Below are 26,103 nucleotides of genomic sequence, written 5' to 3' on the forward strand. Positions count from 1 at the left end.
AGCTTGCATTTTTCACCTTTATGACCCAAGGGTACTATCTTTTTTCACATTTATTCTACTTTAAGAGTGTCATAAAAGAAACAGAAAACAGAGTTAAAGATTGGGTTATTTTAAACTCAGTCACAACTTCATGCAAAAGAAATGTGCAAAGCGCTGTGTGTGCACTTTGACTGTCATAAAAGTGCTATATCAGATATCCAGGGACACTCACTCCCAGAATCAACATCATATGGGAAGACTGTAAGGACTCTTAAACTACATACAAAGCTATCAGATCATAACAAACCCTGAATTCAGAATGGGAGTACTCTGGTACCAACTAATAATCCTTTCACTAGGCCATGGGCCGTAGTAAAGGGATATATACTTATATATATTTTTCTGTGTATAAAAGTTAGAGAAGTACTTTTGTTTATATACAGACAAAAGACATATTGTAAGTTAGCAACTGTGCATGCACCAACAAGACCCAAGAAAAAAACCTCAGGTATTTAGATTTATTCACAGGAGTTGCTAGTTTAGAAACCAACACGAAACGAATACTGGCACTTCTAGAGGAATACTGTTCTCAATGTTATCTTAAAGGAAGCACTGAGATAGAATTAACATTTCCCCAAGAAGCAGAAAGAAAATTAAGTAATGTTTAAAACAAAAGCTAATAATTTAGTGTAATGTACAAACAAAGTATCGATTTCACTTATGCAGGTCTAAGGTGAAGGATCAACAGTATTCACATAAGGAGACACTTGGGCTTAGACTTCTTTTTCTTCTTTTTGCCATCTTTGCTCATCTTCTCTTTGTGTTTCCGGATTTCTCGCACCAATGTATAGAAGGCATCATCAACACCCTGAAAAAAAAAATTCAAAACACCTTCATCATATGGAGTGTTCTTATTAAGATACTCAATTGTGTATAGTTCAACACATCATCAAGCTGATGAAAACCACCTTCTACTACTATTCTTAAAAAACAAACACCGCACCTTCACACTACTAAGGTCCATGTCCATTCGCACCTACATAATGGTCTACCATCTGCCCTGGCACCTCTTCAGTCCCTTCTACTTGCTCAAGCACTTCTCAAAAGAGCAAGGAAATCAAATCACTGCCCCCTCCCCCCACCCGTCCCCACACAACTTATCCCCCTTAATCTGAGATATTTTCATTGGCTTGCTCAGAAGTCAAAATCAACTCATCCTAACCAGAATTCATCCTTCAAATATACATATTCCTTATTCTTTTAAGTTGTAAAACTTGCCACTGCTTATGTTGTATGCCCTCATTTTTAAAAGAAAACCGAATAAATAAGTACGTTATTTGCTTCATGCTGAAATATCTTGACAAATCAGTTCCTTCGAATCAAGTATGACCCAACAGAAACTTTGAATATTGTTTTCTGTAATGCACTTGTTGCACCTTGATACTGATAACATGCATGGTCAAGCATAGTTAGCGATGACACAACTTTAGAAGGTGCTATGGTTACTGGTAATATGTTCTGAAAAAGAGGGCTTGTGTACCCTTTGCCTATCTTTCCATTCTGTCCACAACTAGAACTTGTTTCCTGTTAAATGGCAAGCATCTTCAAATAAAGGAAGCATTTGTAGTCTTCTTATAAGTTACTAATCTTTTTTTCTAATAAAACAGGTTTCCATGTACTATAAGAAATCTTACTTTTCACACTTTGTGCTGCATTGTTTCTTGTGCCCATTGTGCAACACCTGCAGCCATGCAGACACAGTAGTTAGCTAACAGCTACACATTTTCTGCTGGTCCTTCTGCTGATTGTGCTGTGATAAATGCTTTATCTGATAGGAATTTTTGCTAAATGTAATTTTTCGTTTTTCACACAATAACTGATTTGCTCCGGATCACTGAGGTGTTGTATGGGGACCTAGCACGCATTGGCAAGGCCAATAGGTCCCGCATTTTAGACTATTGGCTCTACCATGGCCTTCTGTTCATGCAGTACAGCATGGGCATTACCGACTTTTCCAAAGACTTGTAGTCATGCAGTATAGCAGTGTGAGCTATCACACTGCTATACTGCATGACTACAAGACTTTGGAAAAGTGCAGCATTGCTAAAAAAAAAAAAAGTAAAAAAAGGACTTTGATGCATCCAGTGCTCATGCACTGTAGAAAACAAAAAGCATTAGCCCTGGCCGTTTAGTATGAGCTACACTGCAAAGCACTGCCAAAGCAAATAACTCATGGGCAAGACCTACTGGCTTTGCCAATGCTTGTTTTGCATGACTTCAGCAAACTAATGTAGCAAGGATAGTGGGGTCAGGAGTTGTATGTTGAGCATTACCTGTGGTTTCCTGGTTAAAATATTCACATAAAACGTACAGGAGAGGAAAGTAAAAAAAGGGCCACCATGGGTTCTCATTTAATTTAAAAAAAACACTTAAACAAGATGAAAATTGAAGGAGTGGGAAAAAAGACGGAGAAAAAAAATAACATGAAGCACAATCCAATAAATGGTGCAACATAGCCAACAACAAATACACAATTTACAGATGCAGCACAAAATATTTATCCGAAATAAAATGCAACCCATATTAAAAATTGACACCAAAAAATAATTACTTTGATAATAATCTCCTGAGATTAAAGTTAAATAAATTTGCTCCAAATTAATCAAATTTAAAAGAATGGAGAGTGTCATAAGTTTGTTTTTGATTTTCCTAAAAAAGAGCTGATTTGCCTCTTGTATTTCTTCCATTCAGCCCAGAGTCATTTAATGTTTTGTTTTCATATAGGTGGGTGATCCGAAGCATTGTTTTATGCACCACACGGGCCATATTAAAGGTAATTTAAATTTCAAGCTGACGCAAAAAGGGTCCTTTTAGATTTCTTTACTTCTGGTATGAGTTAAGGTGAGCCATCATAGATACAGGAGGGAGGATGAGCTAGCATACAATCAATTACCTTTTTCTAGGTATGAAAGCACTAAAGATTGTACTAACTACTCTTCTTAAATCTGAGGAAGAAGTAGATAGATGCCTGAGATTTTTTTGTTAAAAAAAACGGCATCCTTTTACACTGGTTTATATTTTCAAAATATGTGGAATATATAGTTGGGTTCCGATCAATACTGATCCCTAGCAGTTTGACAAAGGCCTAGTGACAGACATTACCAGTCACATTACCATTTAATATTTTTGTATGTCTTTAGAGTAGAATAGACTAGCAGGAATTCTGTCTTAGCTAGCTAGGTTCAGACTGCAAGAAAAGGGACTCAACCAATTAATTCGTTTTTTAGGAGGTTTATTGGGGCCGAAATGCTTGCTGTGTCTGCTACTTTGAGATAGATTAGTTTATCATTAGCAGTTTGATTAATATAAACTTCATCCTGTAGCATACTGCCAAGTAATTCCATGGAACGATTAAATAGAATGACCATTCTGCCAAACTGGAGTTTAAGGGTATTGCTGCAGATCAGTAAAAGTCAATTTGTTTTATAAATTGGGACCTTAACTTTAAGAACAATAATTTGCAAAGCTGTCTTTTTCAATGGTTTTAGACCGGTTGCAAACAACACGACTTAAAGTAAATAAGCCTTCTGACATTATTGCGTTTTTTTCCTGACGGGCAGGGATAAAAAAAACAAAGGGGCAGGAGGGAAGGGCCAAGCAACAAAAGAAATGTTATAATGCAATTAGTGCTGGCTGCACGATAGCGCTTTTATTCTTGATGTCAGGGAGGCAAGGAAAAAGAAAGGAGATGGAAGGGACAGGGCAAGCACCAAGATAGCGAGAGACAGGGCAAGCAAAGACGAAGCAGGAGGTGGTGGAAGGAATAGGAGCCAGCAAGGACAGGAGAGTGTGGGGAGAGAAGGGCAGAGAGCATGCACTCCTATGGAGTGGTAGGTTAAATGGAAAAAAAGTAATATATATATATATATATATATATATATATATATATATATATATATATACACACACACACATATATACATATACACACACACACACACATTTGTAAAGGATTTAACTTTGTGCGCTGTTATTTGCAGAAACCAAACGTCCTTGGGCTCAAAGATTCAGCTCAAATGCCAGGATTGTGCGTGTGTGTATATATATATATTTTTTTTTATACACACACCTCTGCTAACGTGCAGCCATTGGAAGGACACTGGCTGCTAACAGGAAACTGTCCTTGGTCGCAAACAAAGTGGAAGCAGGAGGTGCTGACTAATGAGAAGCAAGGCAATAAGTGACATCGAAGTCAACAAATGGTCTGTAACAGTAAGTAAGGGGCAGGCTGCAAGCTCATTTTAAGATGTTTTTTGTTTACAAGAGATTTTGCAACAGCGCATGTGCCGTCTCATGCGAAACCTAAAATATATCAGTTAAAACGTTGCCTTCTTTTCCTTTGGCGGGAGAGAGGGTACTTTGAAAGAATGACAGGACCCTGGTAATTACTCCATCTTCCACCAAACGTGATACATACCATATGGCATTTGTTTCAGTGATGCAGACTTTGAAGAATATTAAGTAGCACTTATGTATTACAGGATACAGTGCTTCATCTGGGTTGTAAATCTTATATAATTATGGAAGTTTTGTAACTTGTCTTAAATTCTGGAAGTTTTTGGACCTAGCTTAGGTCCTGTTGAAATGTGATACATGGGCACATTCTTGCATAATTTCAAATTACTCTGGTTACACAAAATTCGGCTATTATGCCTTGCCATGTAATAACGTGAGACTGGTTGCAAAAAAGTTAGAACGTGTGCACAGGAACAACACGAAAGACTAGAACAAGGGTGGCTGCTGTATACGGCACTTCTGCTTTGGTGGCTTTTTTGGCGCAAAATGAGCTGACCTATCCAAAATGGTACAAAGACACTTCATGCTAACAGTGCCAAATGCCGATGTTATATTTTGGTGTACAATTATGCTAAATTTCACAAAATTGCAGAAGTTTTAAGGAATTAAGCAAAAATAATGGAAATTTTGCACAATGCTTATGAAAATCCGGGTTCTTTTTGTAAAACAAATAAAAATGGATGACGTGGGCAGATAAATTAAAAAAAAAAAAAAATTGTATGGTTTGCGATATTATGGACTAACCAAAATCAATTTGAAAAAATGAACAAAGGAAAAGGAGGATAAGAAAATACCTTCAACTGCGGAGCCGACTATTCTTTAAATTAGTGGGATCATGTTTTAGCACAAGATTTCATTAGGGCTGCCAATCTTTACTCATCAGCATATGTTGAGTGATTGGCAAAATATATTTTCAGTAGGTCTAAAGTATAGATGGTGACATGATGCTTATATCGGATGGTTGTTATCTGAATGCAAGGTGAAGTGGTATGTTGGAGACGTATTTTTTGAGCACTGACATTGTGCCAGAATGCAATTTAGGAATATTGCTAAAAATATCGGATGGTCGGGATATTTTTTAATTGTTGTGTGGGCTAGCGAGGCCTGGTTCCACTGATTGCCAAACATCCAGGGCTACTGGCCTTCTTTTGCGACTACTGGACCACAGTGTGTAGTATCAAGTACTCTCCTTTAGGCAGAGCAGTCCAAAACTTACTCTAGGAGGTGACAAGGGTTAGACTCTAAACACAGCAGAACATGCAATTGGATTATCAGTGCTTCACTGTTCAATACACATAAAACAAAACACTGTATATAAAATGAGGATTGGATAGGAAGCCAGGATATAAAGCTCTTTTTAAGCAAGAAATTATATTGCAAGCCATCAGTCCTATATTTTCCCATAAAACGGACGGACAAACTTAATTTATAGGAATGTTAGCCACCGCCTTCCTAATTTGAGAGCTCATAACCAACAATCACAGATTGGAGACAATTTACTTCAACGTAGGGGAGTTTACAGTATGCTCATGGGCTCCAAACTAGAGCAGTCAAAAGCACAATCTCAAGTCTTTCAGAAGAGTTCAATTGGCTGTGACCTCAGGTTGCTACACTTCGTACAATGCGAGGGGTGCACATGCTTCAAGGCCTAGGACTCCCTACAGCTTTCTCTCTCCTTTAGAGATAGCTGGTGACAACTGACAATACAGAAATCTCTGGAACCACCTGATAGATTTTCACAGGGTCCACACTAGAGGAGCAGAGGTGATCATGCATAGCTACTCAGCTGAATCTCTAACCATGTGGCGCCCTCTACAGCTACTCTTCCAATTACTCTAGGCCGGGATGCATGGTGCAGGTGGTAGGAAGGGTAGGTACGGAAATAGATCTTCAAGTCCCGACACCGGGTACCCTGCAGGATGGATGTGTCGGGTACTAGGCAAGCTCCCAACAAACATGGCAGAAGACCACTCTTCCCATGGGTCCTGGATGACAGAGAATGATTATGTAGGATTCTTCTACTAACACACAAATGATGATGGGAGAATTGCTTGCAATAAGGTTAACCACAGGTAATCACTCGGGTAGCATTCCAACCAATCATTTTGTGCCTGCCATGCCTACTCAGTTTGGACCCAGCATATGCAAATCAGTTTGCACTCTGCTCCAATAGAAACAGTCCTGCCTGAAATACTAGGACAAATCCTTACCGATCCAGAACAAAATCAAGCCAAGACAGGTTTTGTCCTGGTAAAAATCCACTGCTAGCAACTGGAGCGCAAATGAAGAACCAGACCAGACACCATGGATAAAGAGATTAAATCCAGCACAAGATGCCACCACAAGCAGATACGGAACACCCAGTGCACAGCTCCTGCTGACTGTATGGATGCTACGGGAGGAGCACCAAAACCTGTGCTAAACATTTCCAATCACATTCCAGGACACCAGAAATCATGCCAGTAACTCCCCTGCTGGAAAAACCATCCACGGACTTAGCCACACTCTCCAACTATGGCCCAATTTCCCACCCATCATACTCAGCCAAGGTCTTAGAGCAGCTAATCTACTGATGCCTCATGAGTTCCTCAGCAACCACCAGGTCCTCGACCAGCTGAGGCCGGTGCAGGTAAGAGCGGTGGGACATTTTGACAGACGACGGAAAATGTATTATGTATTTAATATTTCCCCATCGTCCCCCTCCTCCCCCAAATGCGGTTACCTGCACGGGCTGCAGCTGTCCTCGACACCACACAGTCCAGATTGAGGCACAACCACAGTACAGAAACACTACTCAGCGCGGCCACAGCAAACATCCACATGATCTTTGACTGAAAAGATATGGCAGCATTTGACATGGTCTCACACCTCATTCTAATCAAGGGCTGCTAGAGGGCTGCTCGAATTAGCATCCAAGGACCCGCTGAATGATGGATCTTCTTAACCGATGCAACACAAGCTTTCTGGAACCTTATTCTTCCGTAGGCCAAACTTATCTGCAGAGTGTGTCAAGGTTCATCGCTTAACCTTCCTAAACGCAAACATGAGCCCAGTGCCCTACGTTATCCACACACATCAACATCCTCTTACACCAACGACATGCATCGTCCTCTCCCATCTCAGACAAGGCCCCCAACAGAGGAAACAAGTTCACATCCTGCATGACCGATGTCACTAACCGAATGAAAGCCAACTCTCTCAACCTCAACACAGACAAGACAGAAGTAATGATCTTTGGCAAGAACACCTAGCCATGGGACTCCAACTGGTGACCAGCTGAACAGACCCAGGCCAGAAACCTCAGAATCATTATCAACAGCAAGCGGGACATGACCACACAAGTCAAACGTTCACAGCATCCTGGAGACGCTATAGAAGATCTTCAAATACCTCCCAAGCAACACCAGAAAAACTGCCACTTATGCCCTAGCCCCCAGCATGTTGGGCTACAGGAAAATACTCTAGGCCAGAATGACTAAGCAGTTCACCACAAGGCTAAAACCCATACAGAACTCAGCAGCCACTCATCCTCCCGCACAAAAATCGAGTGACATCTTAGGGTGCTTCACTGGCTCCTGATACACAAACCTACTCATTCTCACATGCATTCAAGGCTCTACACAACTTAAGCCCCAACCAAGCTGAACAGTCGCATCTCCTAACAACCACTGAGACACCGCCACTCTGCAGGATTCCAAAACGCACACATCCTACGCATAAACAGAATCAGATTAAGAGGACAGGAATTCTTACATTGCTACTAAAATGTGGAACGACCTTTCACTCTACATAAGTCTCCTCCTCTTTTCTTGAATTCTACAAGAAGCTGAAGAACTAGAATTTCAATTAAACAACCTACCCTACGCAGGGTTAGGGGCACACCTGCTCAGTGCCATGATACCCTCTCAGGTGACAGTGCACTATACAAATACACAACGCAACAGACTTTTTGTCAGCATTCCTACCATCAACTTTTGTTGGTTTAATGTACAACCCTATGGGGCAAGGGTATGCCCAGACATTGAATATCCTGTTCACTGTAACACTGGAACCAAGCTCACCTCAAATGACATGCCAAAATCAGGGAGAAAACGGTCTTGATTTGCTTGTGTTCCGGTTCGGGGAAGGAATGGCCCAGCAGTTCAGGTTGGACTGTTCAGTTTAGAGCAGGGTCAAGACAGATTTGAATATGGCTGTATCCAAGCTTAAGTGGCCTGGTGGCCAAAACAATACTGGAATGTTGGAAAGCTACCGAGCGATTGCCATTAGCTAGATTTATTGCATTCATTTAATAACCTTTTGGGTGCTGAATTTTTTTCTCCTAGACAGCAGCTCTGTGACCACATGTCCTGGAGTGAGACAGAACTCAGAGCAGGTACTAACAGGCTGCTCAACTGTTTAAGTTAGGCCCGCACACAAGTTCCCCACTGAAGTGTGGTGTACATCATCCTCTTCCTCAGGCTAGGTGCTCTAACAAGGAAACTCAGTAGAAATCCTGGTCCATGCTTAATCCCAGTCTTGCATGATGCAGCAGTTAGGCAGACTACCTCTGGATCTCAGTTCAACAGTAATGTGGTTCATCTCAGTCCTTGATTGATAAGAGATCCTGAACAAGGCATTGGTCAATGGTACCAGTAGGTACAGACCTGGCTCTCCTACAGTATTCATATATTGGAGTCCTGCCGATAAACTGCATAGACCTAGGGCTGATTTCATCCCACCCTGGTGAGATGTTTATTGGATCCGAAATAGGAGGCCACATTTCACAGAGTGGTAGATCAGGCTGGAATAGGGAAGGAAACCTGGGACCATTCTGACAGAGGTACTGGAAACATTTCAAACTGACTTACCTCCCCCACTAGACAATTAAACTTTACAATTTGGTTGTGGTGTGAAGAAAAGGTGGGGGAAGAGGCAAATTTTCAGACTCACAATTGAGAGAAAATAATGTATGAAAGTGGAATCTTATTGCACCCAGACTCGAGCAAAACTCTTCTTTCACAGGAACTTGGAAATGCACCTATTTAAATGTTTTCCTTCCATTCTACTCTCGCCAAAAAGGACGTGCTCCTAGTCTAGTGATATACATGTTCATAGTATATTAGGAAATGGTGCAGCTCTCTTGTTGAATGTTTAAATATTTAGGAATAGCAATACAAGAACTTTTAAATCAAATGCACACAGGAAGAGCAAGATCAAGAAATAATATGCTTCACAGACATATCCAGACTGAATAAGTTTGACAATTGTTGAATTCTGTATTTTGAGTACCTTGCAGAACTTACCTGGCTACATTACAATGCATTTTTTTATTTTCACGCATCCAGGGGTCTTTTCTTCTTTGCAGATTTTTTTCAATCTGTATTGCCGAATTTCTCTCACCAATGTATAAAAAGCATCCTCCACTCTCTGCATTGTAAAACATAACTCTTTAAAGTTTGTTTCATTACGAAATATGATGGGACGAGCCAAGGGCAAAACAGAATTAGTGTCATTTATTGTAAGGCGATAGAACATGTTCAGTTTGGCAACTTTTCCTAATGTATTTTGTGAAAGCGTGCTTACTCGCCATAGTAGAAAATTCTCTGTATGCCCTTTTTCAGGGATATTCTACTAAATGACTAACAATTTTTTACACTGTCAAGAATCAAATATTATATTAAGCAGACCTTTATCGATGTGTTTGTGTCTGATCCCTAACGTTCTTCTGTCATTTGAATGAAAATTTGAATCTCATGCATAGTTCTTGAAAAGGTGTGACAATGCCCGAGCCCGATTTTTAGAGTGATAGAGTGAGGCCACACGGCTTGTGCTTTTATTACTTAGCTAAAGTCCCAAAAGAAAGCATAAAACCATGTTCAGTTAACACTTCAGTTCACTTTTAAGACACAAGGAAGCATTCACATGGTCAATGACTTCAATAGGAGGCAAGAATCAGGTTCATCCATACCTAGAGAGTTTAGAGGACAAGTACATTCCTTCAGATTACTCAGTTCTTTGAGACTATGAATTTCCTCACATCAAGGAAAAGCAGTAGCTGAAGCATATTTAGTCTGTGTGCTGGGGTAAACCAGGTCACCTTTTCACTTTAGGGAAGAGAGCAACTTTCATACCTGGCTGTCCCTTCTGGAAGTGCCTTGCGGCATCTGCATGTATAGGCTAAGGGGGACATACAAACATGGAAGCAGGCTCAGAGGTGGTGTCTTTGTCTCTACTGAAATTACAACAGCATTACCGCCATATACTTCAGAATGGATACTAGTCCTCTCTGACCTACATGCAATGGATGCCACTATCATACTGTTTTTTTTTAACCTTTTTTTTTAAATTAAATATAAGGCGCACTGTGGCCTAAAGGGGAACTAGAAACTAAAACAGGCACAATTTGTAGCTTTTGCAATCAGCCTAGCTTTGTTTTTGGGAGGCGCTGGTCAAGAGAATTCTAGTAGTCTGGCTTTGGGTTTACCAGTCCTTTTCCCTTACCACTAACCTATGACCACAAAACAATGCAAAGTTGAAGAATTGTAAATCAACCATTCTTGGCAAAACTGCTAATGTAGGTTTTATGATCATATGTTCATCCCGGTAAAGCCAAGGCTATTCATATGATCTGCAAAGTGTGAGGGGAAGCCCAAAAAGGGTTAAGCGAAGTCCATAATAAAAAGGGGCTGCAAATATGCCTTGAACAAGTAAGAATCTTTGTTCACGGTGCTGAGTTTCAAACCACTGGATCCTAACCAGCCAGCAATCTTATTTAGGGTTTAGTCCCTTAAAAGGGGTCAGTTGGCCCTTCCATCTATTGTGTAAAAGGTGCTAGCATAACCTTGTAGCCTAGCCTCCAAGAAGGCTCTCTCGGAACCATTGTAAAATAGGTCTGTAACACCAGTCGTTGATCTAAGATGTCGGAGGAAAATGAAGTGAAAAGTGTTCAACCCTACCAAAATGTCCAACACCACCTCTCCCGAGGTTTCACAATCAATCAATTGTGCAAGTTGATGGTGATTTGTCATATATTGTCTCTTCTTCTGGTAGATCCTCTGATCCTACAAATGGATACCAATGTAAGTGGTTAATGGACACTGCAACTTCCAGTACCACTCATGTGCATTAGCTGCAGCAAAGACAGTGGAGTACTCGAACTGGAGCGAGTTCTCACGCAATGATCTTACAGATTTTGCTGTTCAGTTGGACAATAACAAAACTTTGGGCATATTATCAGTTGAGCATGACTATGTGAAACAGCAAAGGTCTCCAGATCGCATTACTTACATTATTCAAACATCTCTAAGATGCGGAGCTACCATGCCACAAACGTTTACATCACTTGACACTGTATTCAGGCCACTGGCAGTGGGTGACACTTTGTGGCCTTTAATGGATCACCTGCAAATGACCATTTTGGCACAGCTGGTTTTCAGGTTCACCTTTCCCAGCCAGACTGCCTTGTTTTGTTAATGTTTGGAAAACACAGGTCTTTCAATAAAAACAAATAAAAAAATAGAATCGGATTTAACACTTAGTCCATAATACCATGCTAGGACATCAGAGAAAAACAAAAATTCCAGACTTTCAATTTGCCATAATGTTAGGCTGTGCTAAATAAGATTTATTTCAAGGTTTCTGGCTTCGTTAGCTTAGAGAAAAATAAGTAGCTTAACAAAATTTAAGTTAGATTTGTAAATAAAAGAACAATTTTAAAAATCAGACAAAATTCCTATATACAGCTTCCAAACTGAAGATGATCTGCCAAAGCCTTTACACAAATCAGATGCAGTGTGGTTATCTTTGGTTGTCCCCGCCTTCACCCCATTGTGATTACATCTACTGAAAGTAAAATTAAGAATGAAGGTGTTACAGCATGTCAAGCACACGAATGATCATTTTATTGTTTGGCCATGATCATTTGATTTTATAATTTAATCTCAACCACCATCAACTGGAAGAGATTGTTTTAGCAATGCAGAGGAGGAGGGAAATGGTAACCATCACCAAAATCATAGGCCGTGCAGTGCAAGTCCATAAAATGTATTCCACCACAAGATTATGTAATTCAATAAACACACAGAAGGACCATAAGGAACATTTTATAAATTACAGTTTCTTTATTTTAATAAGAGATTTATCTTTCCAGACAATATTATTTGGTGGCTCTTGCAATGCAGGGCAGAGCGAGGTTTTTAAATGAAATAAGACATTATTAAGCATCATTGTAGATTTGAAGTTTCTAGAACCACCATAAATTTGAGTAAGCAGATAACAATATCAGTATTAAAACATGTATTCAAACAAAGCCAAATAGAGACTTTCTAAACATTTAAAACGGTCCAAATTAAAGTAAACCTGTTGTGACTGAAAAACTAGGTTCTCTTTATCTTTACTCTTTCCATTGTTCTTAAACAGAATGTTATCGTATTCCCAAAGGTCATCAAAATACCACCAAGTTTGCTACCGAATTAGAATTGTGATAAAAGCCAAGTAAGAAATTATATCGTAATACTGTGGATGGGCTAGGGCTCTACACAGAGTGGCATAGCTGCTAATTGACCAGGTAATCGTGTGTAAAATTCTGGGTAATTGCAACATCTAGCTTGCTAGCCAAATATCAGATGGAGGGTATACTCTGTGCATTTCAAATACTAATCGTCAAATGCTATTTAGGCTGCCATAATATATTTAGGGCCAGAAAAGTAAACTGCGTGGCTAATCCACGAGAAAAAAGTATGATACTGAACATAAATAGTAGTGCAAAATTAAGTTTTAAAATCTCAATTTGGATTCTTTGGAGGTGAGAAGTATCCAAAGCCCATGAAGATGGCAGAAAAATGATAGCAGATAAAGGAAAATGTGTCCTTGGATTGACTTTGTTGTACTCACTAGCCTGCTTGTGGTGCATCTCACTAGTGGCTTTTGGGGTGCTCTGCTTACTTAATTCCATGTTTTTCACACCCCAAGTTTAAATCTTCCGTTATCAGGTCTTCTAGTTCCTGGAAAGGGTGGGCGTGGAGGGTAAGGAGGTGGCGGTAAAGGGGGATACTCTTCACTGTAGCTCCGCAATTAGCTTTTTACTTTAAAATTCCACTAGACTTGTCGTTGCATAATTTAAAAAATAAAAGTTTTTGTTGTTGTTGGTTACACTGAACTCTGACCTCTTCTGCTTCTCCCCAAAAATGTACATGGATTTATCGGCTCTCTGCTTTCTCTTACCTGTCTTGTCTTTGCTGATGTTTCTATGAAAGGAATGCCATAACTTCGTGCCAAGTCCTGAGCTTGTTTGGTATCTACTGTTCTTGAAGGCAAGTCACATTTGTTTCCTACCAAGACCATGGGGACATCTTCAGAATCCTTCACTCTCTTTATTTGCTCTCTGTGGGAAATAAATAAAAGGTGGTAATGATTCCATTTTCATATTCAGAAAAAGATATGCAACAAAAGGATATCAGACAACAAAAATGGAGAAATAAAATTAACGCCCACCTATAGTGATGAATATCTTCAAATGATTTAGTATTGTTTATGGCAAACACACAAAGAAAACCCTCTCCTGTTCGCATATACTGGTCTCGCATTGCACTGTACTCTTCTTGACCTGCTGTGTCGAGAATGTCTAAAAGACATGTTTCGCCATCAATTACAACTTGTTTTCTGTAGGAGTCCTGGAAAAAAGAGAACATCACTGTGAACCTCTACACAATTATCTTTCGACTTTTAGAATATTTAGCAGTGCTCAGTTACTGATATTGCACAATTAACTTGTTGAAACATAACCTAGATATGATGATATGGCAGAGAGTCCATTTGCATCTCTATATTAATACCAGAGTTACACAGGAAAGGCTCTCTGCACTATCCCACCTTGACCATTCATCACCAAACACATTTAACCAGGCTCTCGTAAAAGTAGAGTGCACACTTGGATGCTCACAAATTTGTTGGAGAATTGGGGTGCAGTGGATTGGATCTTAAGTAACCTGTGTAAAGAATTTGCTCTGTGTCTAAATTAAAATCCACCAAATTCTGAATGCACACAGGGATTGGCCTCATATCGTGAAAGCAGCATACCCAATCTCCAGAGCTAGTTCTACTGTGGTAAAGTGCTCAGAAGATACCAGAGGCCATGGAGTTCCAGTACCACCAGGGAGTAGCAGTATAGGCTACCTCTTCTCTCTCTTCCTTTGCTACCAAACCTGAACACTTGCCTGTGTAAACGGAGGGCGTTCTGGAACACTAGCCTTCACCAACTCACTCATGAAAATAGTTCTAAAGCATCATCCACTCCTTTTTCTACCAGATGTTCATCAGTGGACACAATTATTTAGCTCTGTGAATAGACCTGAAACCAATATCTGAGTGCTGCAGGTGAAACATTCCAGTAGTTGACTACCTACTTGGTGTTTCGGATTAATTTGAAGCCTCAAAGCAGGTGCTTGATTACAGGTTTCCAGGCACTAGGATTCGGCGAGCCTCGGTCTGATGGCCTTGATAGTCCAAAATTCAAGCCTTGAGCTTGTTCCTAAAGTCCTCCACAGATGGGGTGGTGCATAGGTGTGGTGTATGTGGGAGGGGGGGGGGGGGGGGGGAGTGAATGGGTGGCGGCATAGTAGGAAATGGAGTGACATCTGCAGCTTCTTTGCATGATGAGAGAGAGCGAGGGTGGAGTAGCGGAGCTCCCGGTTTGATGGTTGTTGATGTAGGTGGGTCCAGATTTGTGGAGTGCTTTCTAGGCGTGAGACATCTTTCCCAGATGGGGAGCCAGTGGAGTGCCCAGAGGCAAGAAAATATGCTGGTTTTTCTGGGGAGGTCAAAGATGAGCCTTGCTGCAGAGTTCTGAATAGTCTGGAGGCTGTTCAGGAGATGTTTGGAGGTTCCAACGTAGAGTGTTGCCGTAGTCTAATCAGCTGGAGACAAGGATCCATCGGAAGAGCTTGAGGAGCATGCCGAGGGCATGGAAACAAGCAGATGAGACAGTGTTGATCTGCTACATGGTCAGTTGGCTGATCAGGACGGTTCCAAGGTTGAGTGCGTGACAGGAGGGGGGGGGGCGAGGATCAGAGTGTGATGGGCTACCAAGTGTCGTCCCAAGGGCAGGGTTGGTTTCTAAAGAGGAGGACCTCGTTTTGCCAGAGTTGGGTGTTAAGCAGTTGACCTTCATCTAGGTGGTGATGCCAGTCATGGTGTTCTCCAAGAGAGAGAATCGAAGTTGCTGTAAATGTCCGTGATCTTGAGGTGAAAGTAGTCTGCCAGAATGTCGGAGGGCTTGGGAGGGGTGGGTCGTGTTCTCGGGGGCAGAGGTGCAACCAAGAGTTCCTTGGTGTAGTTGGCGATCACTTTGATGCGGTTGGTGAGGGCTTCCTTCTTGGCTTCCCTGAGACTGTGATGGTAGCTGCTAAGGGCAGCTCCGAAGGTGGTGAGGGTCTTGCTGGAATGCCAGTGTCTCTAGATTCTTACAGTGTCGTTTGAGGGTCAGTATCGAAAGGAGTGAGCAAACTGGTGTGCTTGGCGGGTCTGCTTCAGGTGGTGTTCAAGGGTGGGATGGCATCGGCTGCTGTGAAGAGCCAGTTGGATAAATTCTGGACGCAGAGTTAGAGGGTGTCTGAGGGGATGGATCTTGTTTCTTGGAGGGCAGAGATCCAGAGGGGTGTGCGACTGCTCCAGTTACAGCGTGGGTGGGAGGTCTAGTCAGCGCTTCAAGTGGGCCATTGATGGTGAAGTGGATGATGCTGTGGTCTGTCCAGGTCAGCTCGTTGTGTGGGAGAACTGAACTGTCACTGGTGGAGAAGATGGAGCCTAATGTGCGTCTTGCGCTGCGCGTGGTCGTGGTGACCAGCTGTGAGAGGCCGATGTTGCTCATGTACTCTAGGAGGGTGGTGGCGTTGCGGTCGTTGGGGGTCTTCCAAGTCTTCTTGGTGTACGTTCAGGTCTCCAGGAAAGGTACTTAACTTACCAGACACTACACTGGTTTTTCGATGATTAGGACCCCAAAGAAACCTCTATTAAATGTTAATGGCGGACTTGAAGATGGTGATGTGGAAAACAAACAGACAAGATGAAACCAAGGCATGCAATGGACACATCTGAAATTAGGTATCTGGCAAGTGTGTCAAGAAAGTTCTTCAACATCAGAGCTGTTCACTAGCGTCTGGTTCTATCCGGGTATGAGCAAAAAAAAAATTCAAAATAAAGGCAGGTCTGCATATTTACATGTTTCTCATACATAAACACTACAGGTATAAAATATATATATGTTGCACTATAGCAAGGAACTTGTCACAGCTATTCTGTGAGAGATGAACAGGATGCTCAGTGTTTGCTGAGGCAAAGGAGGTTTTTTTGAACTATGCAGTTACTTCAGCCTGAATTTTTCCACACATCAGAATTCAGTCTCTTCCACGGTAAAGACACAATTAGGAGGTCAGAATATATCAAGGGAATACTAAATGAGCATTATTTTTCTCCCATTTAGGATATTCAGGGAGGTGGGGATATTCACAACTAACTTGCATTTGTGGGAGAATGAGAGCAGAAAAACGGCTTTGTAGGGTACAAAAGTATGTCCTTAACTTCTGTCCTTGAGTAAACTACTACAAATATTGGCATACTGGGTGCAGGGACAGGGCTTGCAGATTGTGATGGGGGGAGAGGGGGTGGGGAGGCAGTAAAGTGAGCCTACGTGAGTTGCACTGTTGAACAAAGTGAAATGGCTCAGAAGCAGGGTATTCTAGAAAGTGTGAGGCCATGAAAGTACAACTGAAATGTTAATTGCGAATGAGAAGACATGCTCAGTCGTGAGTGAATAAAGGCAAGGCTCATACTGGTGGTCTTCCACAAACCAAGGCCACAGGTGAAGATTAATAACCAGGGAGGAAGAAAAACCCTCTGCTTGTATTTACAGAATTATCAGACAGCAGAAGATGAAGATATAGTTATTGGTTACAGGGGAGAAGTAAAGCCTAAAAGCTCAATGAGAGAAAAGAAAGTGAAGTCTTGGACATTCCTTTTGAGCTGCAGGTACATACGATGCAGCACATGAAAATGTCACAAGAGCAGAGTACAGATGCAAAGCTCCATTCCACGAGTAGTGACCCTGGATTCAAAATTAAACTGCAAAAAAAAAAAGAAAAAAAAAAAAAAAAAGAAATGCAAGACTCTAGGATTGGTGCAAGAGTGAAGACCACCTACAAAAAGCAGTTTTCATAGGTGGAAATCGACCCAGCATTACTACCTTGAAACCGAATGCTCCATTCCAATACGCGGGTGAAAATTCAGACAAACAAAAAGAGTATCTTCAATGAAAATATAATTGAAGCAAATGACCTGAAGCAAGGGTGAATACTTACACCTTGCTTATTCGACCTAACATTATTCAGGTCCACTACTTAAAAGGCCCTACCACTTACTCTTGCATGTTTAAACTTGGAACCTACTAAAAGCATCAGGTTGGCGCAAGTGACAATAAGGACATCAACACTTGAACCGGTTAGACAGTGGGGTTAGTCTAAGGCTATGAATGGTTTTGTAGACCAAGTATATGTCCTTAACCAAGATATGCTGTTCCATTGGCAGTCAGTGAACAGTGGTCAACACAGTGGAAATATGGTCACCACTAGGTAGACCAAGATCATTCTGGCTGCAGCATTCCGAAGAAAGTGGAGAATGTAGGACTCGATGAGAAGCAAGTATCAGGCATTGTAATAATTTCAGGATGATTTGAAAACATTTCTGTTGCAGATTCTATGCCGAAAGGAAAAACAATGGAAAATCCTTTTAAATATTGACCGATGCAATAGCATTTTAGTGTTTTAATTTGTGCTATGAAGGTCGGCCGTTCCATTTCCACAGGATTTAGGATGGTTCATTGTCAGAAGGCACCTATTAGATTGTCTTAAGAGGAAACTAGGCCTCCGGTAATTTAACTGAATTTGTATCTCCTGCATACATGAAAAACCAAAAAGCCAAAAGAGAATCAGTGGGGCCACAAAGATTAAACAATAGAGTTGATATAATTGACACTGTGGACATTGTGCAGAAGAAGTTGAACCCCAAGCATCACATTAAGGGAGACACTGGGTTTGATCAGTAAAAAAACATAATTGCTTAACTAAATAAGCTCCACGCCATAGAAGTCTTGGTCTTTCAGTCTGTAAATAAAGACCAGGTAGACAAAGATTTCAAATGCCACAGACCGCTAATAAAATTAGGTCCGCTGGTATCAGAAAATGTTCTCGTATCAGTGTATTTTTTTTTTTTAAACCGGAATTTCGTTTCACAGGAATTGTTTTACACTATTCAATTTCGTATCACTGCTTATTCAAACATTTGAGACTAATGATATTGTACATAAAAGAAAGAAAGACCTTCAGCAACTTTTAGGAAAATAGTCTTGTGGAAAGAAATGGAGCCTGCGAAAGTGTACAGGCAGTTGGATGAATACACGTGAGGTCCTATTGCACCCACATAGAACTAGTGCTCTCTTCCTTTGAAATGCTGTATGAAGAGGGTTCCTTTGCCCAGCTTAATCTGGGGATATAAAAAATTAAAGAAAGGCGTTAAAGCAGCTCTAGGATACTCGCAGTAAAGCGGAGGTGGGGATGAAAGAGAGCGAAGCAGTTTATGGGGACAGGAGAAGGAATCCCCCCTTCTCAAACCCAAGTGATCTCGGAAATTAAAAATACAAACAAAAAAAATTAGAGAGCAGGACTATTTAAATGTAGGAAATACAGGGCGCACTTTAGGGTCTGCATGTGGAGGCTAACTGGCGATGGGGATGCGCTGCCCTGACCGCTGCTGCTCTGGTGGCTGGGCTGCGATATGACTGGATGGGCTGCCTGGTGTTTCCGCGGCTGCGGCACCGCGTTGGTAACGTGTTGGAGACTGCAGGAGTACTGATGATTAGCGTGTGCTACTGTTCCTCGACTGTCGCTTTCTGGTTGTTTGTTGTTATAAATCATGTATATTCTTATTTTGGATATTTTGCCCAGATGTACGATGTGGATAAGCTTTGGCGGCGCGCCGCCACGTCACTATGCTGCCTGCCTCCGGGTTGTTGGCTAAATAGCGGTGTACATTTTGAAGTGACAATAAAGGTTTTTAAAAACAAAAAAAAAAAAAAAGTAGGAAATACAGCCAGGATAAACTCTTATTATTCCCAGATAAATGTTTATCACAATTGTTTAGACATGGAGTACATCGGTATGCTATCGAAGGAACTGCCAAATCAAACAGTTGAAGGGAAAACAGAAGATTCAGATGTTCGGGGAAGATGAAGTGCAAGTGGAAACCCAACACATGTGATTTAAGCATGCGTGAACGAATTGGTATTAATCATTCCTGGTTCATGGTATCTGCCAATAGGCATCAATGGGAGAGAGTCATAGGCAAGACTAACAATTGATTCACAAACATTTTGGTACTACTTTCAAAGCCTCCAAATTCTACAATAGATGTTAGTGTAATGTATAGATGTAATGTTTAGAGATTTATATAGCGCTCCGACACCCTACGGGTATCCTGGCGCTGGAGATTATCCTGCATAAACTTATCCTGCCGGTAAGAGTGCGATAACTAGGTCAACTTAGTCCCTAGGAAAGAGCCAGGTTTTTAGCTTCTTCCTGAATTCTAACAAGTTCTCGGTTTGTCTGATAGCTGGCGGGAGTTTATTCCACAGACGTGATGCTGCAGTGCTAAAATGCCCTGTCTCCTAGTCGGGCTTTCTTGAATCTGGTTGTGCACACCAGTTTGGCAGACGATGAGCTGAGGTTTCTAGCTGGTGCATAACAGGAGAATTTGTTTTGTAGCGGTATAGGTCCCAGTCTGTGGACTGCTTTATGGACAATACAAAGTGATTTAAACTGAAATCATTGTGTGAAAGGCAGCCAGTGAAGGTCTTTCAATCATGAGGATGCAGAGGATCAGCAATGTCTTTTCAAGGCTAACTTGGCCGCTATTGTTCGAATCCTCTGCAATTTTTTTTTTATCATAGTCATTGGTGCTTCTAACAACAAGGAGTTACAGTAATCTAGTCTACTCATGACGCTTCTCACTACCTGTGCTCTAGTAGACAGTAGTAGCAATGGAATAATCTTTTGTAAGGCTCTAAACAGGGACCAGCAGGTACTGATTGTTCGGTTTACTTGCGAGTCTAGCTCAAATTGCTGTCAAAATGTACTCCAAGGATGCGTACGGTCTTTGATGGAATTAGTGGACTATTAGTTGGAAGAGGCCAGAAGTTAGCGGGGAGGTGGCAAGGTGTCTTATGAGGTGTAGCGTGTACAATCTCAGTTTTGCCTCCACTGAATTGCAGAGAGGTGTCTCCATGCCATTTTGTGGTTATTTGCATGCATTCATGGAATTCTGCCAAAGATACTGCCTGAGAGCCTTCTAGTGAGAAAATAAGCTGTGTATCATCGGCGTAGTTCACCACTTTAATTCTAAAAGATTTTATAATAGAAATGAGAGGGCGCATGTAAATATTAAATAGGATTGGGCTTATTGCTGATCCATGTGGGACTCCGTGTATCATGGCTTTGTTTTTGGAGAGAAACGGGGGAATTGCCACGGATTGCTGTATCTGACAGATATGATTGAAACCAGTTGAGGGCCGTCCCTCGGATTAGTTAATGTTTTGTTCAACACATCCTCCTGCCCACCATTTACACTAATTTCAATGTGACGAATAACCACGAGTTACAGTCAAAACATTAAAGAAGGGACTAAAATCGCTTTTAACAGGTGACTTCCAGCTAGAAAATTCATATTCCATGCCTTATATTTCTGGCCTCTTCTATGAAAAAAAGAAAGTTCATGATCATCTGCAATAGCTGGTTTACATATACAGCCTTGGCTAAGATTTATCCCTTCAACAGAATGCTACAATGTATTCCTTCACTTGTTGAAGGTTTCCTAAAACTCAACCTACCTACATGTTCAACCATGCCTGAAAGCGGAAGATAACTCCCTAGTTCTTCCTTTTTAGGTCTCACCTGGCGAACGCAGCACGAAAGTGCTGTCGCCAGCGAGATCTATTGTTGCTGACTTGCCTCGGAAGTGGGACAGGAGATGGGCACGCGCAGGGCGATTGGAGCCTGTGTACACGGTGTGCACATCTCCTGTCCCCCTTCCGTCCTCAGCAGCCTCATGCACTTTCACTTTCCATTCCCCCCGTCGGCTCCACGGAGACAGCTTGTTAAATGTCTAACCAGCAAACTATTGACTACTGAAAGTAAGTGATTGTTTAGCATCGGGAATTCCGGGACGATAGACTATACTAAGTTAATTAAGCATTCAGATATACGCGACCTAGTAGTCGCAGCGATCCAGAGGTTTGCCTCACAGCTCGGGCGGCCCGCAGTCTAGAACTGTCCAGAAGTGGACCACAAGCTCCCTCCCGGTACTCCTGGCCACTTGCATGAATCGCCCCCACTTCCCCCTAGGGATCTGTGTTTAACTTACCGAACCCGCACGCCGCCGCCATGTTGAAAACACTTCGGTCTACAGTACCCTGCGCGTGGACCCGCCTCCAGTGACGTCACTGGCTACCTGCAACCGTAGCACCGCCTCTACAAAAACATCACTGCGAGACGGCTGCACCCGTCCTCCCCTAGGACTGCACGTGCTCAATGGCATGCCCAGAGGCGTCCATGCTGTGGCCAGGCAATCGATTCTTGTTCATTAGGAGGGACATAAAGGCAGTGCTTTAAGTGTAATGAAAAACTTGGGGGGGGGGGGGGGGGGGGGATCTCTCAATGGGGCGTGGCTAATCTAATTAAGGGTGTACCTTAAAAACACGTAAACTAAAAATATGTGCTTTGCATTAGTGTGCTGCCCTACTGGTATTTTGTTGTTTCTGTCCTTGCATCCAGACAAGTGACATACCTACAAGTCACGACTATTGCCTTTGTCAATAGTTGTTAGTAGCATAAGATAAATAAGCAGCAACTAATACTTGTGACGGCTTGCCGGCTCATTGGCTGCGTCAACATCTTCATGTCTTCCCTCAGCTTCACGGCCGTCTTGCTTTGCTTGAAGGAACACAAGAAGAGAGAGCAGTCACTCTCTCACTACAGGCGGCTGCATGCTGCAAAACCTAAACGTTTCACATACAACCCACGTATCTCATGCAATGCCTTTAGTACTAATGTGGAGTTTAGTGCGCAAGCCCGCTGGCCCATTGTTCAAATTGGTGTGCGCTTTTATTTACTGAGGAAAAGGCGAGCGTGCGCAGGAGCGCTCGGGACAGAGTCGGTGTGTAGCTAGGTGATGGAGTGCTTTCACAGCTGGCATAGGAGGACTGTATCCAAGGAATGAGCGCTACAGCAACCGGAGGGTGTGACTCACCAGACATTGTGCAACCGCACGACAGACTATGGCGCACAAGGAATCCTGCGGAAGTTTACAGAACAAGTTGACAGCGGGAGCACTCTACGGCGAAATAATGCTGCTGCCGGGTTGTGAAAACTTGAAGCATCTCAGAACGGTACGACAACGTGAGAACATCAGTGTGATGAGCACGGGGCGTTTTCAGTCAGGAAGTGGGATACAACACTTGAAAGATAGGGACTGTGCATACCGTGCAGGTGCGTCCTGATGCAACTGTAAACAATTTAAGAATTTTGTTGTTTCAAACAAATGAGCCGGTCTCTGTTTTTTTCCCCAGCAGAAACTCAAAACTTTCTGTACAACGCTCAAATCTGCACGCAGCTTTGGGGCAGTGTCCATGTTTTTTTTACCACAACTGGGACTCGCCGAATTATGAGATACAATTGTTAAATTCGAAACAGCTGCAGGCAGCAACCGCCATAGTTAGACAATATAGGGTGACCAGATTCTTAAAACAAGCATTTGCAATGCAATAGGTCTCGCATTTACGAGAGTTTGAGCTGTTAGCATTGTAAATGACAATGTCTTTATTTATGTGTTGATTTTTAAAACATAAATAAAAGGCATTTAACAATGCCAATAGCTTAAACTCTCGCGAATGCGAGACCTATTGCATCGCAAATGCTTGTTTAATCCTGCCAGTGTGAATGGCGAAAACAGAATGCATTTTGTGTTGTCAGAAAAAGGATACAGGAGTGGGTTGAAAGAAAGCAGCACACTTTCTTGTAGGATCCACACTTGGTTATGGCAGAAGTTACAGATGTAGAGAAGGTGTGGGCAGTACTTGGAGAATTATACTATTTTACTTTGCCTCCTTCTGTGGGGAAACCATGAAGGCACCCATCCAGGATTAAGAGCACTTGCTGATAATCAGAGGGCTGGCACTATATTAACTCTTCTGGAAGAGTACTTGCCATGGGTTGGGTCAGCAGCAAGAAAATAAACATTTGCAGCATTGCAAGGGGATGCCAAAGGACGTGGAGGCGTAGCGGTGTTGCCATAAATCCTAGCTAGCATGCATGGACTACAATCAACACCTCCAAGGACTTGAAATCCAGAGTTGTACTGCTATGAAAACATTAAAAAATAAAGATTGCCCCCATATCCCTCCCCCCCCCCCCCCCCGAAAAAAAAAAAAGCAGGGTGGATGTTTGCAACAGGATGAAAAAATTGCAAGTGAAAACGTCTCCGTAGTCTATCTTAGGGAGAGGTTTCCAAATCAGTATGATCTTGTTTAGATAACTGTGTTCCAGTGCAGGGTTTTAGTTATATCAATTGTTTTAATGGACCCTTGCACTATTTGTGTAAAGTAGAATACATTTGGTAAGTCCATGACACACCAAAAACAGAGCATTGATAGAAGACTTTAGAACGTTTTTGCATTGCATGTTATTTATTTTTACAAAATCTAGTAATGCAACATTTAGAACGTGGTGGGAAATAAGAACTGTAACTAGAGTGACATCAACAGCTACATGTGTCTACAACTGTATTGCAGAACCAGTGCATTGTAAAAGTTAGGTGCTCTGATAGAAACATAAAACCCACGTAACTTTAGAAAACAAATATTATGGAATGTAGATTTTAATACCTGTGCTACTGAATAAGAACAATGTTTGTGGAAACAAACCTTTGACAAAACCTATAGAAATGCAAGTGAAAAAAAAGTCTCTACAATTTACCTCTATCGTAGGATCATATTCATCCACAAAATGATTCTGAATTAGTTGTATTGTTAAGGCACTCTTGCCAACGCCTCCAGCTCCAACAACTACAAGCTTGTACTCCGTCATTTCAGTATACCTGAGTGGGAAGAAAAGATTTCAATACATTAAAATAAACTCACTATTGCAAATTACATCATCATTTACAAAGGCAGCTAGAAACCAATTAAAGAATGTAGTCTGCTCTTAAAGGCTCAAGTATGGAGGTGTGAATCCTTCTTTCCTCAAAATGAGATTGGTTTGCCATTTCCATTATCCAGGTACAAAAAAAATCTCAGATGAATACAAATTGTTTAAAGATTTTAATTCACAATTTATTGCAATAATTACATAACAGACCACACCACGTGGGTAATGGCATGCTTCACATAACACAGTTGACTACAGAACTAGCAGCAGCGTACATACAGTTTGTATGTACGAAACAAAAGTACCCAATTCCACATCAGAAAAAAATTAGGCAATTAAACAAAGCATCAAGTACTTACAGTTGCTCGCAGGGAGTAGGACTTAATTCCCCGGTTTCAGGCAGCATTTGAAAAGGAGAGTTTTTGAATATGCTTTTGGAAGACTAGAATTTAAAATTACACCGGATACCTTTAGGGAGGCAATTTCCAGCTCTGGAAGCTTCACACAGGAATTCTTGGATGCAAGTTTTTGATTATTGCAATGGGAGTCAATTTGCCTCTGGTGTTTCTCTGACCTCCTGTGAAGTTGGTCTATGACATGGTGAGAACCATCAACCTCCTTACGACCCCTATTGCATTTTTAGTATTTTAATTTCCTCTACAGTTCCACAATAAAGGGAGACCTGGATCTGTAGGAGGAGTTTTTAATCTTTATACCCCCTGGCCACATTCTCAGAAGAGCTCCCCGATATACGGCAGAGCCCAGCCTGACCTTTAGGAGTCAGGGTGAACCCGATGATGAAGCATGACACTACTAGAGTGTGTGAGGGTTACATGAACAAAAGGAATGGCTTCCTTTCCCACATTTGAGTGGTGACATGAGACAGGCCTGCCGCATCCTATCCTAGGCATTTTTTGATGGTAGAATACCTAAAGTGATAATTAGTCTACCCGGAACCCCTCTCCTTCCCTTTGTGGCTCTACAGAGGTCCCCATCTCTGTGTAGCCTTTGTGTTAAGACAAGGTATTGTTGCCATCCGGATGAGAAATGACCAGCGAGTGGATCCCAGAACTGAAGTCTTATGGTGAAATTGAGTTTCCCGAGGAGAAGCAGTTCGAAGGAAGCAATGTCTGGCTGGATTTACTATGTGGTGTTACATCATTATAACCTGGTCAGTGGTAAATACAAGTGATGCTGTCAAAGGTACCAATCAATTAAATAGAAATGCTAACAGGTGAGAGTGTATGCAGCAAAGGCTGAACTGGGGAAGGGTGGTAGGTAAATAGGGGAACCACATGAATAAAAGGGGAAGAATGTCTTTTTGCTGGGTTTAGTTTGAACATAAACATGTTCATCTAGTCAGTTAGTTTTACTAGGTAGGACTTGAAAGACCGTTTAAAAATGTTAAGCCTTTAAATAGAAGACTATTACGAAGCCACCAGGCAGGGCAGGAACAATACCCACCCGAAGGATGCAACGCAGGAGAGATAACCATAGTGAACAGAACAAAGGAAAAAAGACCATGAGAGGAATGGACTGAAAA

General features: G+C 41.7%; 1 protein-coding gene across 3 annotated transcripts in view; it reads right to left on the reverse strand.

Moving 5' to 3' along the window:
- Positions 1–32: 32 nt before the first annotated feature.
- KRAS (KRas proto-oncogene, GTPase) overlaps positions 33–26,103 on the reverse strand; it is a 90,062-nt gene continuing 63,991 nt past the window's right edge. The window contains exons 2-7 of one of the 3 annotated variants that reach the window (XM_085652772.1): positions 24,390–24,510; positions 13,810–13,988; positions 13,540–13,699; positions 9,629–9,744; position 9,057; positions 33–847 (exon numbers count right to left, since the gene is read on the reverse strand). In XM_085652772.1, coding sequence (XP_085508898.1) covers positions 731–847; position 9,057; positions 9,629–9,744; positions 13,540–13,699; positions 13,810–13,988; positions 24,390–24,500 — 684 coding nt within the window. In that variant the 5' untranslated portion in view covers positions 24,501–24,510 and the 3' untranslated portion in view covers positions 33–730. Of the gene's footprint in view, positions 848–9,056; positions 9,058–9,620; positions 9,745–13,539; positions 13,700–13,809; positions 13,989–24,389; positions 24,511–26,103 lie in introns of all 3 variants that reach the window. The other 2 variants (XM_085652770.1, XM_085652771.1) reach the window with 2 other exon arrangements.

Source organism: Triturus cristatus, chromosome 4_1, assembly GCF_964204655.1.
Source record: "Triturus cristatus chromosome 4_1, aTriCri1.1, whole genome shotgun sequence".
Taxonomy (NCBI): domain Eukaryota; kingdom Metazoa; phylum Chordata; class Amphibia; order Caudata; family Salamandridae; genus Triturus; species Triturus cristatus.